Source organism: Callithrix jacchus, chromosome 18, assembly GCF_049354715.1.
Source record: "Callithrix jacchus isolate 240 chromosome 18, calJac240_pri, whole genome shotgun sequence".
NCBI classification, from domain to species: domain Eukaryota; kingdom Metazoa; phylum Chordata; class Mammalia; order Primates; family Cebidae; genus Callithrix; species Callithrix jacchus.
Genome location: NC_133519.1, coordinates 35,432,268 through 35,446,891, shown reverse-complemented (window position 1 = coordinate 35,446,891; position 14,624 = coordinate 35,432,268). Strand labels below are relative to the sequence as shown.

Here is a 14,624-nt window from a genome sequence, read left to right as displayed (position 1 = left end):
CTCTGGCAGAGGTTCTCCATGAGGGCTTCCCAGCATCAAACTTCTGCCTGGGCATCCAGGCATTACCATACATTGACGTTCCCAAACCTCAACTCTTGACTTCTGTACACCCGCAGGCACAATATATGTGGAAACTGACAAGGTTTGGGGATTGACTCCTCTGAAGCCACGGTTTTCTATGTTGGCCTCTTTCAGCCACGTATGGAGTGGCTGGGACACAGGGCACCAAGTCCCTAGGCTGCACACAGCACCGGGACGCTGGGCCCAACTGTAGACGAAACCATATTTTCCTTCAAGGCCTCCATGCCTGTGATGGGAGGGGCTGCTGTGAAGACCTCTGTGGCGCTGGAGACATTTTCCCCATTGTCTTGGTGATTAACATTCAGCTCCTTGTTACCTTTGCAAATTTCTGCATCTGGCTTGAATTTCTCCTCAGAAAAATGGGATTTTCTTTTCTATGGCAGTGTCAGGCTACAAATTTTCTGAACTTTTATGCTCTGTTTCTCTTTTAAAACTGAGTGCTTTTAACACTCAAGTCACCTCTAGAATGCTTTGGTGATTAGATATTTCTTCTGCCAGATACCCTAAATCATCTCTCTCAAGTTCCAAGTTCCACAAATCTCTAGGGCAGGGGCAAAATGCGGCCAGTCTCTTTGCTAAAACATAGCAAGTCACCTTTACTCCAGTTCCCAATAAGTTCCTTACCTCCATCTGAGACCACCTCTGCCTGGATTTCATTGTCTACATAATTATCAGCATTTTGGTCAAAGTCATTCAGCAAGTCTCGGGAGTTCCAAACTTTCCTACATTTAACTGTCTTCTGAGCCCTCCAAACTGTTCCAACCTCTGCCTATTATCCAGTTCCAAAGTTGCTTCCACATTTTTGGGTATCTTTTCAGCAGTGCCCCACTCTACTGGTACCAATTTACTGTATTAGTCCGTTTTCACACTGCTGATAAAGACATACCTGAGACTGGGCAATTTACAAAAGAAAGAAGTTTATTGGGCTTATAGTTCACATGGCTGGGGAGGCCTCACAATCATGGCAGAAGGTGAAAGGCACATCTCACATGGATGGCAGCAGGCAAAGAAAGAGCTTGTACAGGGAAGAATCTCATGAGACTTATTCACTATCAAGAGAACAGCATGGGAAAGACCTGCCCCCATGATTCAATTACCTCCCACCAAGTCCCTCCCACAACACATGAGAATTCAAGATGAGATGTGGGTGGGGACATAGCCAAACCATACCAGGAGCTCACCACCAGTATTCAGGTGAGACAAGACCTGAGAAAAAAATCACACTGGCCAGAACACAGCTGCTTAGGACACTAGGGGATCTGGACAGGAATTACAAAAGGAAGCATGGGTGGGTGGGTACCTTGAAATTTGGCAGCAGGTCACAGGGACTGCTGTGCCAAGCATCTAACTAGAAGTCAAACAGCCCATGTACTTGACCTAGCTTCACTATTTGGTACTTGCATACCCTGAACAAGTGGCTGTTCTTCAGGGAGCCGTCAGGAAAGTGAGGTTGCAGTAATACTGGTTCTATCTACTTTTTCTAAGGACCACATTGAAAGAAAAAAGCATAGTAAAGTGCTAGGAAGAGAGCTAAGCATTAAACAGATATACGATTGCTTTGGGAATTTATCTATGTACATTTCCAAAAATAGAGTCAATATGAGCAAATTCAGAGGCAAAGCACAGAATAGCACTCGTTAAAAATGGTGGTGTAAGAGGAAGGCAAGACTGGGCAGAGCAGAGCCTTAAGACATGGGGTTGGTTCCAGAGGCAGTTAGATGGTGTGTACTGCAAAAAAACAAAAACAAAAACAAAGACTTCTTCCTACTGCTTATTTTCAACTACTCTGTTTCTTCCTGTAATCCCTTTCCTCCATCTGGCCTAGACACTTCTGGGAACAAGAACTCAACGATAGGAACTTGTGCAGGCTCCTGCTCTCCTGCCCCATCTTATTCTTCCCTGATGCCATGCTTAGAGAGCCTATAACCCACATGAATGATGGTAAAGGAGAGACTGAAAAAATTAAGGTCCTAAAATTTATTCCAGCACACATTCTATCTTCCCGGGTCGGGGATGACTTAGGAGTCAAGTGGGACTGGGTCATCACTTTTTCCTCCAAGGAAAGTTGTGGAAGTCAGGAGCCAACCCAAATTTTAGGAATTGAATTATTTCTGAAAAAAATTGTTAGAAATCCTTTGCTGACAGAGAGGTTTTTTTTTTATTGAGTAGTCATTCAACCTCATTCACTTAGATTTTCAGAGCTTATAATGATCTTTGTTCCTCCAGATAATGAAGGGGAATGTGGAAGAGAGAGTAGCAATGATTGCTACTGGGATCTGTGATCTGAGGCCATTAAGTGCTGCCGGGATCAAGGGCTGGAGCCCACCTACTTAGAACAGTGTGATCACATTGAGGGTCTCTGGAGATTCCATTACTTGGAATTTCCTAATGTTCTTTTGATGTAATGCAGCACACACTGAAGCTGCAATTCAACAAATGTAAAGCAAGAGCCCACCGTGAGCAAGAAACTGTGCTCCTTATGGAGGGTAGGAGGATAAACATGACCCACTCCTGGTTCTCGGAGACAAGACAGTAAAGGAGAGAAGATGTTGGGCACAGATAATTACAGAACAAGGCAGAGGGTGCTGAGTTGTGAGCCAGGTGTCTTGGAGGTGCTGTGGGTACAGGCTAGGTGTCGATGGGGCAGCCTGAGGCATGGAGAGGCCCTGGAGCAGAAGACTACAGTTGCCACTAGAATCCTCCCTTTGGACAACTCTCTAAATCTCACTGAGCCTCAGCTTTCTAAGCTATAAAGAGAGATCAGTCATCAGTTCTTGTGTGATCTATGTGAGAAACACCTAACCTAGTCATTAGTGACAGAGTTGACATTTAGCAGATCTCTTTCCTTTGCTTCCTGGAGGAAGCAGCAATGGAGTAGGGGATCAACATGTGTTAGGGAGAATTTTGGTGCCATTAAATCCTTCAGAAATGGCAAAACGCATTTGATACAAGTGAACTCCAGATCAGATAAAGTCTACCTTATATGGAGAAAGGGAGGACTATGTGATGAATTTGCAGAGGGCTCTGTCTAGGACATCACTAAAGGAAGGCAGAGCTTGGGAGCAAGTCAATACAAATTACCAAATTCCCAAACCCTCATAAGTCTCTGGACTCCTGAGCAGGTCAAATTTGAAGGTAAGCCAAAAGGAAGCCTTCTGTCAGGTCTGCTCACCCTCCTAGGCTGGCATTGATTTAATTCCCTTCTAAATGTATTTCTTTTCCTCCCCAATTGATTGCAAAGGGCTTTTCGTTTGAAGATCTAAGAAAACACTTTGGTCCAACCTTTCTAGTGGGCAACTAAATGAAGGCTTGAGACGTAGGAGTTAGAAGGCAAAGTACTAAGGGTGAAAGAAATTGGGAAGTTTAACAGTAACTCAGAAAGAGAATTTTTGACTCATGGTTGTCTCCACTGAAGTTCCTGCTAGATAATCTCAGCTAGGTCCTAGAGTAAGAGGGTCTGGGACTGTGCTGATCTAGCCCAATGCCCCTAGTGAGTCTGTAATGAGCTATGGGCCCAAGGGAATGTCATCTGTCCCCCTTCAGCCTGTTATAGTCTGCTATAGAAATTTTGAAAAAAAAAATGAATGAGACACAGGTCAGGGAAAGTATGCAACAAAGGGCATCCTCTTAAAGAATGTTTCAGTGCAGTCAGTGCTCTGTCTTGCAGGTATCAGAGAAGTCTAGCAGCAGAGTAGACCTGCACATGCCTCTTAAAACACAATCTTTCTTCACCACATTATTCACGAGGAATTCGCTGAGAATGTTTTCCTTTGCTTTCTAAAGGAGCAGTCAGAAGAAGGAAAGCCCAGCATCTACCTATCTTTGACCATCAACACTTTCAACTAAATGACTTGCTTCAGTAACTTCTCATACTCATACATTTTATTTTGAATTGATAAACAATTATTCTGTGGGTAACCCCCCATATAGGCACCAAGGAAAGAGACCTAAGCAGAACCCTGGCATAGTTAGGGCTTGAAGAATATCTGTTTTTAGTGTTACTACTCAGCTATTTCCTTTTATATAATCCTTTATATAATCATATTAGTTTATAGAGTAGTTAGGGCTGGAAGAATCCTTTTATATAATCCTCTATATATAATCATATAATAATAGTTGACAGCATCAGTGCCTAAAGAATATTTCCCTACATATATTTAATTACATCTTAGTTTATAATTGGAGGAATGCCTAGAGTGGACTCAGCACAGAGCATGAATTAAGAAATAACCAGTTTATAATCGGAGGAATGCCTAGAGCAGACACAGTGCAGAGCATGATTTAAGGGAAAAACAGTTATAACAGGATAGGAATCCACGGCCCTGGCGGCAGCGTTCAGTATCATAAAGATACCCGCTGTATGGCAGGCTTGGGGCAAGAGCCACTCCTCCTGATAAAGGAGTTGTAGGACCTTGCTCCAGTTCTTGTGGAAGGCTGCCCTCAGACCAGCAATCTACCTTGGTTGACTGTGAACTTTATTAGCTCTCGCTACTGTGCTGTTCAAAAAGCATCTTTCCATAGAACTCATTGGAAGCTGCCAGAAGGTGGCGGTAACCCTGACAGCTCTGTCACTATGTGACTTAAAGCATCCCCCCATACTCACAAGTAGTTTGCCCACAGATAGAAGTACTGCACACTGCACCCTCTCCACTGGGCACGACCCACCTTCAAGCCTCAGTGACCTCATGGGGGTGGACCCCTTACTGTACACGGCCCTTGCCTTGATGGGAATGGGCCCCTTGCTGTGCACTATCCACCTCCCAGCCTAGGTGACCTAATAGGGGTGGACCCCTTGTTTTATTGCTCACGACCCTATCGCTATCCTTAAAGATGATTTCACTCACTGCCCTGCTCCCTCACCTATACACAATAAATACTCACGCTTCTGGATATTGGGGGCCTCGCCTGACTCCGCTCATAGGTGGCGTGACCCCTGGAGCCCAGCTGCGTTTCCTTGTTCTTCTGTGTCCTGTCTCTTTATTTCTCAGATCCTGCGCCTCAGCACAGCATAAGGCACACCCCACGACCCCGTGGGGCCTTCAGCCCTATATATTCTATACATTTTTTGTTCACAGTGTCATGTTTCCATACATGCATATATTGTGGAATGATCAAATCAGGCTAGTTAGCATATGTATCACCTCAAATATTTATCATTTTCTTTTTTTAATTTTATTTCAGAAGCCAGTGTTTTCTTGATGGTTTGACAGAGAGATCAAGTATTTATCATTTTCTTTGTGGTGTGAACATTTAAAATAAATATGATACATGACTGCCCACAGCCCAGCACACAGGAGGCACTCGGGGAAGAGACAAAAAGGAGGCAAAGGAAAGTTCGAGGCTCAGCCCCGGCTAGAACTCCATGAAAACGACGAGGAGCCGGTTAAAGCTCAGCCAGTGTGAATTCAGTTCTGAAACGACAAGACTGCCGAATCTCACCCAGCTGTCAGGTCGCCCCAGACTGCGTCTCAAGCCTCCAGGGGACCGCGCGGGCCCAACAGCAGCCGGGCGGCTGCCCGAGCCCGGCCTGCAGCGGACATCTGCGGGAGCGTGTCAGGAAAACACCGAAGGCAGCACAGGTGGGAAGGGCCGGAAGGCGGCAGGGGAGGGCGGGGAATAAGGCGGGGAGCGCAGGGCGCCATGGGGCGGGCGGAAAAAGCTGCCAGACGCCATGACGAGACTGGCCGCTGGCCGTTACCACGCGGCGGCTGGGTGACAATGAAGCCGCGACTTGGACACTTGCCCTCCCACTGCTCGACGGGGCTAGGAAAGAACTAGAGGTGAATCCTGGAGACACGGTCTCCAGCCCACACTGTGTGTTCAGCGAGAGAGTGAGCCAGGCCAGGTCTCCAGCCGTTAGCAGCCGTTTGGTAGTGACCCGGTTTCTCCTCTCCCCTCCTCACCTCTTCAGGTCTCCAAATGGGTTGGTCCTAAATCCTGGGGACCAGTGCTCACAAACCGCGGTAACCCTTTCGGGGACCAGTCAGCCAGGGCGGGGCGTGAGTCTGGGGTCGGGGGAACCCACGGTGAACACCTCGCTCGTGTCCTCGCGCCTCCACTCGTTTCCCAGCATGCACAGTGCGCCGTGGCCTGGTGCCTCGACCAATCAGGGGTCAGCTTCGAGCGAGGCGAGGGGAGGGTGGGGCTAAAGTTTAAATGGGGCTCTGGGCGAGTCAAAGTACTTAGAGTGATAGGGATTTCGAGCAGCTGGGGTGAGGAGAGAGAGCTGTTTTTAGGGTGTGCGTGGGCATGGAATAATAAATGAAGGTCCTGCGTGCTTTGTTTGGGTGTTTGAAGACAAGGGCTATAGTGTGAAATTCCGTACTTAGGGGAAAATATAGATACCTTGTAATGGTTCTTTTTCTTGTTTGATGTAGTTTTCATGTTTTAAACTGCTAGTTTGACGCAAAACAACCACCTGTATCTGGTGGACCTTTGAAATTTAGGGCTGGAGGGGAGGTAGGTAATACAGCTAAAAGAAGGGTTTGCAAATAGTACTGGAAGTGTAAAGTATAAGTGGTTTAAATGTCTAAGAGAATAGGTTACATTAGGAGACCTAGTGATAGGCCTGACGCTACCACAAATCGGCTTGGAGAGACAGCAGTGGCGAACTACCAAACTGGGTTCTATGCTCGGGTAAAAACTAGCTTTCACAGATAGCGTTGTTCAGCATGCTGTACGCATACCTTCACTTTTCCTTACTTTGAACACAGCTTTAGATTAAATGCAGACAAAGAAAAAAAACCAACTTTAGGAATAAAATCTGTATCTATAGATAATATTATCCATAGACTCATGGAATATTAGACTCTAAAGAACCTAGCTCATGTAGATTCTCCAATTAACAAGGAACTTCATGCCCAGAATGATAACCGAGTAACACACATCTCCTTATTCCCAACCTCAAGGTGATTTCTTCCACATTAACTTGCAATGTATTTTCTCCATATGTTTAAGGAACTAATGAATGTCTACCAATCTAAATTTTGTTAACAAATTAAAGCATATTTTTTAATTTTTAAATATACTACATCAGTGAGGAATTAGAGGAATTAGCAGGGACTTTGGAGCCAGACAGACCCTGTTTAAAGTGCGGGTTGTGAGGATAAAATAATAAGTGATATTAAATACTGAACACTTTCAGGTGCCAGAAATAATCATAAGGGATTTTCATATTTTTGTTTAATTCTCACTGTAAATTTGACAAAGGTACTAGCCCCACTTTGCAGATAGGAAAACAGATGCATAAACTTAAGTAGTTTGGGCAAGGTCATACAGCAATTAAGTGGCTCCAGTTTGACTCTGAAACCTACAGACATAATTACGATGCTATATTGTCTCAAAATATGTCCAGAAACAAGTAGAAAACTTGGCATAATACTAGATACATACTGGAAGCTCAACAGATATTTTTTGTAAGCTGTCTGCCCTTTAGTCAACGAATACAAATATCATTTTATATAAGATGTATGCATACAAAATAAAGCAACTAGAAAACCTTTTAAAAAGAAATATATGGGCCGGGCACGGTGGCTCAAGCCTGTAATCCCAGCACTTTGGGAGGCCGAAGCGGGTGGATGACGAGGTCAACAGATCGAGACCATCCTGGTCAACATGGTGAAACCCCATCTCTACTAAAAATACAAAAAATTAGCTGGGCATGGTGGCGTGTGCCTGTAATCCCAGCTACTCAGGAGGCTGAGGCAGGAGAATTGCCTGAACCTAGGAGGCGGAGGTTGCGGTGAGCCCGGATCGTGCCATTGCACTCCAGCCTGGGTAACAAGAGTGAAACTCCGTCTCAAAGAAGAAAAGAAAAGAAATATATGATACATTAACCTTGTAAAATATATCTGTTTCTGGGTAAGCTTTAAAGTTTGTTTTACAATTATTATTGTTTTGACCTTAGGGCAAAGGAGATGAGGGCAGCTGTCACCTTTCTCCATAAATGGGCACATAAATACACTATTTTTCATGCAGTTTCAGGGGATTAAATCTGGTTTAGAAATACTGCTCACTGATTTAGAGGCAATAGTGTGTTTATTTGCAAAAGCTTATTCCCTTTATAGTGGTCTTTTGTGAACATGTGTGTATATTAACAATACAACTTTCTCACTTGTCATCTTCCTTGCAGAAAGTCAGACTATTGTTAAAATTCCCTTTTCAGAGGCATCTCTTTCTGGATTAAATGAGTTAAGGCATATAGAATACTTACATTGGTGGCTATGCTAAGGTAAACGCTAACCATTAACAGCCATTATCCTCATTTCTCTACACTTATGGAACCTTAAATTTGGAAAGGCTATACCATATCTCTCTAGCAATTCATTTTTTCTGATAGATGGATATCTAGTCCCTGCTTGATTACTTCCCACAACAGGAAAATCTAATTTAGTGTTAGCATTTAATGGCTCTGTGGCATCATCTCTAAAACAACAACTGCTGAACATATGTGTGTCCATTCATTTATCCATCTCTCATGTGTCAGCTTACTCCTATGGTCTTCTATTTGAAAGACTTAAAATCAAGGGTGTATTGCAATATATATCTGCTTCATAAGCTATATTACCAAGGGAAAAAAGTCAGGCATCAGCTGCAAAGGAAAAAAATTAATTATCTATTACACATCACTCAATTTTCATGAAAATTGTGAAAGAACTTTAAATGAGATTGTAAGTCTCACCAAAGATTTTTACACATAGGAAGATACACACAAAAAAAATGATTTTTCAGAATTCATGTTTTCTGAAATCTGTTAAGTAAACAAAATGATCCCAATCCAGTCCTCTGGTTTCAGAAGGAGGTGGAAGGAGCTAAAATGTAACACCTGTATTTGTTTTTTTGTTCTCAGATAAAGGTGTGCAGTATGAGGAAGCATCCTGATTTCTCTTGCACTGGCCAGTGTAACACGGTGGTGAGGCTGAGGGGAAGCAAAGGTCATCTGTCTCTGGCACTGTCATGGGCTGCAGTGGTCATCACACTGACCCTCATTTACTACTGCAGTTTTCCTCAGGTATGGAACTTTGCTGTCTTGGGGAATCTGAATGGTGGGAGGGATGATTTATGCAAAGCAAAGAAAATCCCTCTCATTTATAATGGTCTGTGGTTAAGTAAAGCGAATTTAAAATTATCTTGGCCGGGCGCAGTGGCTCACGCCTGTAATCCCAGCACTTTGGGAGGCCGAGGCGGGTGGATCACAAGGTCAAGAGATCGAGACCATCCTGGTCAACATGGTGAAACCCCGTCTCTACTAAAAATACAAAAAATTAGCTGGGCATGGTGCCTGTAATCCCAGCTACTCAGGAGGCTGAGGCAGGAGAATTGCCTGAACCCAGGAGGCGGAGGTTGCAGTGAGCCGAGATCGCACCATTGCACTCCAGTCTGGGTAACAAGAGCGAAACTCTGTCTCAAAAAAATAAATAAATAAAAATAAAAAATAAAATTATCTTGACAATGTCAATGTCAGTAAGCCAAATAAATAACTCCTTAGAAGAAAATCTGACTTTTGTAGAGATTTCAGTTTTATAAAGGAAAAAGCCTGTTATAATCAGAATGTCTAAGCCCAAACCAATAGCACTTATGTTTCAACAGAAGTATCTATCTGTTTTATCCTCTAAGTGTTGTCAGACCACACTTAAAGGATTATGTTCCGTTCTCGTTTTAACTTTATTTTTAAAATTTTAATTTATTTTTTATTGTTCTTTTTGAAGTGTTTCACTTCAAAGGAATGGTGACAAAAAGGAACATCATTAAAAGAGAACTATAAGAATGTTAATCAGATAAGTGCAGCTTGGTGAACGTTTAATAGCCACTAAAAGTTATTTATCCTGGAGAAGGACAGTCTTGGGGGAGGAGGACACTTGTGGAAGGAGGAAGAGGAGCAAGACAGCTGTCTTTGACCGTAACTCACCATCATATAAAAGATGGAGTCAACACTGTGTGTGTTCTTGTTGAGCAAAACAAATAGTAGATAGAGGCTCCGAAAAGTAGACTTGGCACTAAAGAAGAAGGGATTTTCCAAAAGAAGTGATGTCCTAAAATGAAACCGTCTGCCTTGTGAAGTAGTTGGTTTCCTAATTAAGGAGGTGTTTAAGCAGAAACTAATGATCATTTATGAGGAGTTTATAAATCAGTGGTTCTCAAACTTTAATATGGCAACAATCACCCAAAGACTTTGTTAAATCAGATTGTTAGTTCCAACGCCACTGAAATTCCAATTCAGCATGTGTGGAGTGGGTTCTCCGAATTTAATTTGCCTTTGCCTAAGTTCCCTGTTGCTGCTGCTGCTGCTGCTGCTACTGCTGGTCTGTGAATTTCATTTTGCATAGCAAGGCTCTGCTGATATATAGTGTAAGATTGGACCAGATGGACTCATTTTCTAATTTTGAGAGTCCATGATGATAATCATAGAAAAAATGTAATATGCTGTATGGATTTGGGTATTACTAAAATGAACTTGCTCTGTGAAAATGTATTTAAAATAACTTAATGTGTTTACTGTAATAAATAAGATTTCTGTTAGTAGCAGTTAACATTGGTGTAACATAGAGCAGTGATCTCTAACCTTTCTGGCACCAGGGACAAGTTCCATGGAAGACAATTTTTCCACAGACTGGGGTGGGGTAGGGATGATTTGGAGAAGATTCAAACACATTTGTTGTACACTTTATTTCTATTATTATTACATTGTAACATATAATGAAATAATTATACAATTCACTATCAAGTAGAATCAGTGGCAGCCCTGAGCTTGTTTTCCTGCAACTAGATGGTACCATCTCAGGGGATAGGAGACAGTAACAGATAATTAAGCTTTAGATTCTCATAAGGAGCATGCAACCTAGATCCTTCACCTGCGGAGTTTACAATAGTATTTACACTCCAATGTAAATACTATTTACATTGAGGATCTAATGCCACCACTGATCTGACAGGAGGCAAAGCTCAGGCAGTAATGCGAGCAACGGGAAGTGGCTGTAAATATAGAAGAAGCCTTGCTCGCTAGTCCACCAGTCACCTCCTGTTGTGCAGCCCAGTTCCTAACAGGCCACAGACCAGTATTAGTCCATGGCCCAGGGATTGTGGATCCCTGACACAGAAGGACCAGTGTAAAAGAAGCTGAACGCAGTTCTATATATAACTGGGTTTACTATTTGACTGCACAAATGCAATGCAAAAGCGAAAGTAAGCTTTGCATTTCCTGAATCTAAGCCATTATTTTCCATTTTCCATTTATTTTCGCTAAATAGAGATTGAGAAATTGAAAGGCAAATATTTCCACAGTAAGAAATATAACATTTAGAGGGATTTATGGGAAAGAGAATCTTCATGATTGTCATTGGAAATTCTGGCTCTGATCTGGCTGTGGTGCTCAGCCACACTGTGAAGCAAGCCTGTTTTCTTACAGCTGCATCTTCTTCTTGTGGTAATTCTCCTCCTGCATGTGCACAAAGTATAGGATAACCAAGATTCAGGGGTTCTTTTTATGGCTTCCCACTGAAAACGCGTATCTACACACAAGAGACAAAAAGGATTAAGTGTGTTGGCTGGGTGAAATGGATTCCTAGTAATGGGACCAGAAATATTCAGGCCTTTTGCTCTCTGTCAAGATATCTCCTAGTTAACACACATATATTATGGACAATTACATGGTTATTAAGAAGAATAAAACACAATTATAAATGAAAATATCAGAATATATTCGTTGAAAAACATTATGTTATAGGACTGCATGTATTTGTGATCCCATTTATGGTTTAAATAACCTATATATCTAGGGTTATATGTGCATATGTAATTTCAAAAAAGATCAAGAAACTGGCCTCTTCTGGGCATAAAGAATGGATATGTGTGTGTGGGGGCATATATATATATATATATATATATGTATATCTCAGATTGAGGGAGAGATATTACAATATACAATACTTAACTAGTGAAACAAAATATTCAGCAACTTTGATAATTAATTCAGACCATCACTGCTACTCCAAATGACAATGTTTAGCTATAGCTACAACTGGCAAAGATGATTTAGGGAGATTTAGAATAATCTAGATAGGTGATTTAAATACTGTGAATTTTCCAAACTGCTATTTGACAATGCACTGACTTTGAAGTCTCCGAACAATTATGAATATGTAGTTGTGTTCATTTAATATGGTTAACAAGGGGTACATAGATCAGCTATTGGGTATGTGCTAAGCAATTGCACAATAATTGACTTGTACACTGAGTGGGGAGCTAAGACACCAAGGTAATTTACCTAAACCAAGGGTGTTTTGTCAATGTGAAAGTGCACCCTCTGCTGGCCATTCTGGGAAAATCACAGCTATTTTACAGCAACTGTAGTCATCTCTGCCAATGGTCCAGATCATTATTTCATTTCAAGAGTACTTATTTTTCACCTACTGTGTGCCAGGTGCATGATCATACATGATACAAGTGTCTGTTTTATGATTCTCTTTACTTTTTTGCATGTGTAAGATATTTATCACTAAAAATATCCAATGTAAAAAGCAAAACATATCTGAAAAATAATAGAACAAATAAAATTTTATATTAAAGAAAGTCTGATAGTTATTTGAGACAATTAAATGAGGTTAAATTTCTGTAATCAGTAAAATATTATAACATCTTAAAACTTGGTATTGCTGAAGAAATTATTTAGTTCAACCCCCATATTTTAGCGCCAAGAAAACTGAGAGTCCAACACATTAATACCTAGTGTAAGGGAAGGCAGGAAATTACTTAAAAGTCCAGTACTAACTTCAGCAAAGATTTGCTTACATTTCAATCGAAGGATAAAAGAAATAATTGACTTTTTTTCTTTTTCCATATTTAAGCAATGATCACTGACTGGACAAAGGAAATGCACAGGAATTAATTTAAACAGTTTGTGTAGGGATAACTATTTAGGGTTCATTCATATAGAAGCAAATCGCTTAAGTCAGAAATTGGATGAGGATACTAGAAAGTGAATTGAGAAGTAAAAGTGAGGGAAGCTGATCCCAGCCCTTTGCAAAATTTAAGATTTAGGATCCCCAGCTTGGAAAATGGCTATGCTAATTAAGGACTGAAGACTGAAGAATGGCAAAATTTAGATCAAGAAGGTGAGAGAGCCCAGGAGCACCAGGCACCGCTGGGGAATTAGGTAAAGGACAAAGTACTTGATCTTGTGAGGCCTATAGATTAGCAGGAAAAACGCATAGCCGCACCACCAAAGATTGTAAAGTGTTAGTTTTCAAAGTCTTTTTTAAAAAGAGGAACACACACTGAAGTTTATGGAAGAGCTGAAGTTCCCCTTCTTCAGGTCTTCTACCAGTTCACAGACTAATGTTGGGAACAAACAGCTTCTCTTCAAAGAGTTTCACCCCCTTGTCCATTGTTCTACTTTATAAGTAATCTCTCCTGCCTTTAACACACCCAGGCATGCCTCCATTGACCAAGCTTGTAGCCGACCCACACCGCCTTACTTTAAGTTGTTAAGTACAAACAATAAACTTCCTGGTTCCTTATAGTATTTCCAAATCAGCAACAAGGCTCAGGGCATGTTGCGAAGAACTAGACAGGAGGAGATGATGAAGATACAGAGATGGACAGAAATTCAGGCTCATGCTTATTTCCAGTTCTGTACAATCTTTAAACAGTGATATCCTATGTTCTCTCTCCTGCTGTACAACTCTCCCCAGCACCACACTTTGCACACACTCTTACTTTATTTCAGGTCTTTCTTAGCACCAGACAAGGGACCTGGATACTGAACCATGAATGAGATAAAGGCTATTCCATAGAAATATTCCTTTTCATATGCTTTAATATCATCAATAAGACCTTGATGGCATCTGTATTGAATAACTGGGCAGAGAATAAATTAAATTCAAGATTCAGAGAACAGTAATGTCAACAAGATGGCTGGCTAGAGATGCCTGGCGCTAATCCCTACAACCTCCACCAGGGCAACAAACAGCTAAGACTTGACTGGAGTGGTTGAAGGGAGAGCAATGGAGTGCAGCAGGGTTGGGAGAGGGGCATCTGGTGGTGATTGGTAGTCCAGGAGGGCAATGTAGAGCCTCTATAGCCTTGACTTCCTTACCTGGACCAGCCAGCCCAGAGTCAGGAGGGACTTTCCCCTTGTGGAGAAAAGGTAATTAGAAAAACCTCACCAGCCCTCATTGCCACCACAAACACCTGCAGTGCTTATAATAGTGGAATCCCATAGTCCTCACAACCCCAGAGTCCAGTTTTGGAAGCTACCAGGAATTATCACAGCTGCATTGCCCAGGATTAGGAGCACAAAGTGTCACTCTGCACTTCCACCCACCCCCAGTGAGACAAGCTGTGGAAGCATAGAGCCATCTTGAGACCAGAGTCACTACTGGACTTTGCCCTGCTCACCTGCACTTCCAGATAGGGAAATAGTCTGGAAGACTTACCTAGAGAGAACCCTCACTTGAGCCAGCCAACCTCTCTCAAGCAGAAGAGCCACTGAGGTGCTGAGCAGCTGACATGCCTCTGGGCTGACAAGGCAGCCAGGTACCTATGTC

At 42.2% G+C, this 14,624-nt stretch overlaps 1 protein-coding gene and 1 long non-coding RNA gene across 10 annotated transcripts in view; one reads left to right on the top strand and one right to left on the bottom strand.

The window, feature by feature from the left end:
• LOC144580272 (uncharacterized) overlaps nucleotides 1-6,142 on the bottom strand; it is a 222,848-nt gene extending 216,706 nt beyond the window's left edge. For all 6 annotated transcript variants that reach the window (XR_013529571.1, XR_013529572.1, XR_013529568.1 and 3 more), the window contains exon 1: nucleotides 5,985-6,142. This is a non-coding gene — a long non-coding RNA (uncharacterized LOC144580272). The remainder of the gene's footprint in view (nucleotides 1-5,984) is intronic.
• Nucleotides 1-14,624, top strand: part of POGK (pogo transposable element derived with KRAB domain) — a 339,612-nt gene that overhangs the window by 254,444 nt on the left and 70,544 nt on the right. For 2 of the 4 annotated variants that reach the window (XM_035280209.3, XM_078356360.1), the window contains exons 2-3: nucleotides 5,364-5,660; nucleotides 8,930-9,091. In XM_035280209.3, coding sequence (XP_035136100.1) covers nucleotides 9,037-9,091 — 55 coding nt within the window. In that variant the 5' untranslated portion in view covers nucleotides 5,364-5,660; nucleotides 8,930-9,036. Of the gene's footprint in view, nucleotides 1-5,262; nucleotides 5,661-5,745; nucleotides 5,862-8,929; nucleotides 9,092-14,624 lie in introns of those variants that run through there. The other 2 variants (XM_078356361.1, XM_035280210.3) reach the window with 2 other exon arrangements.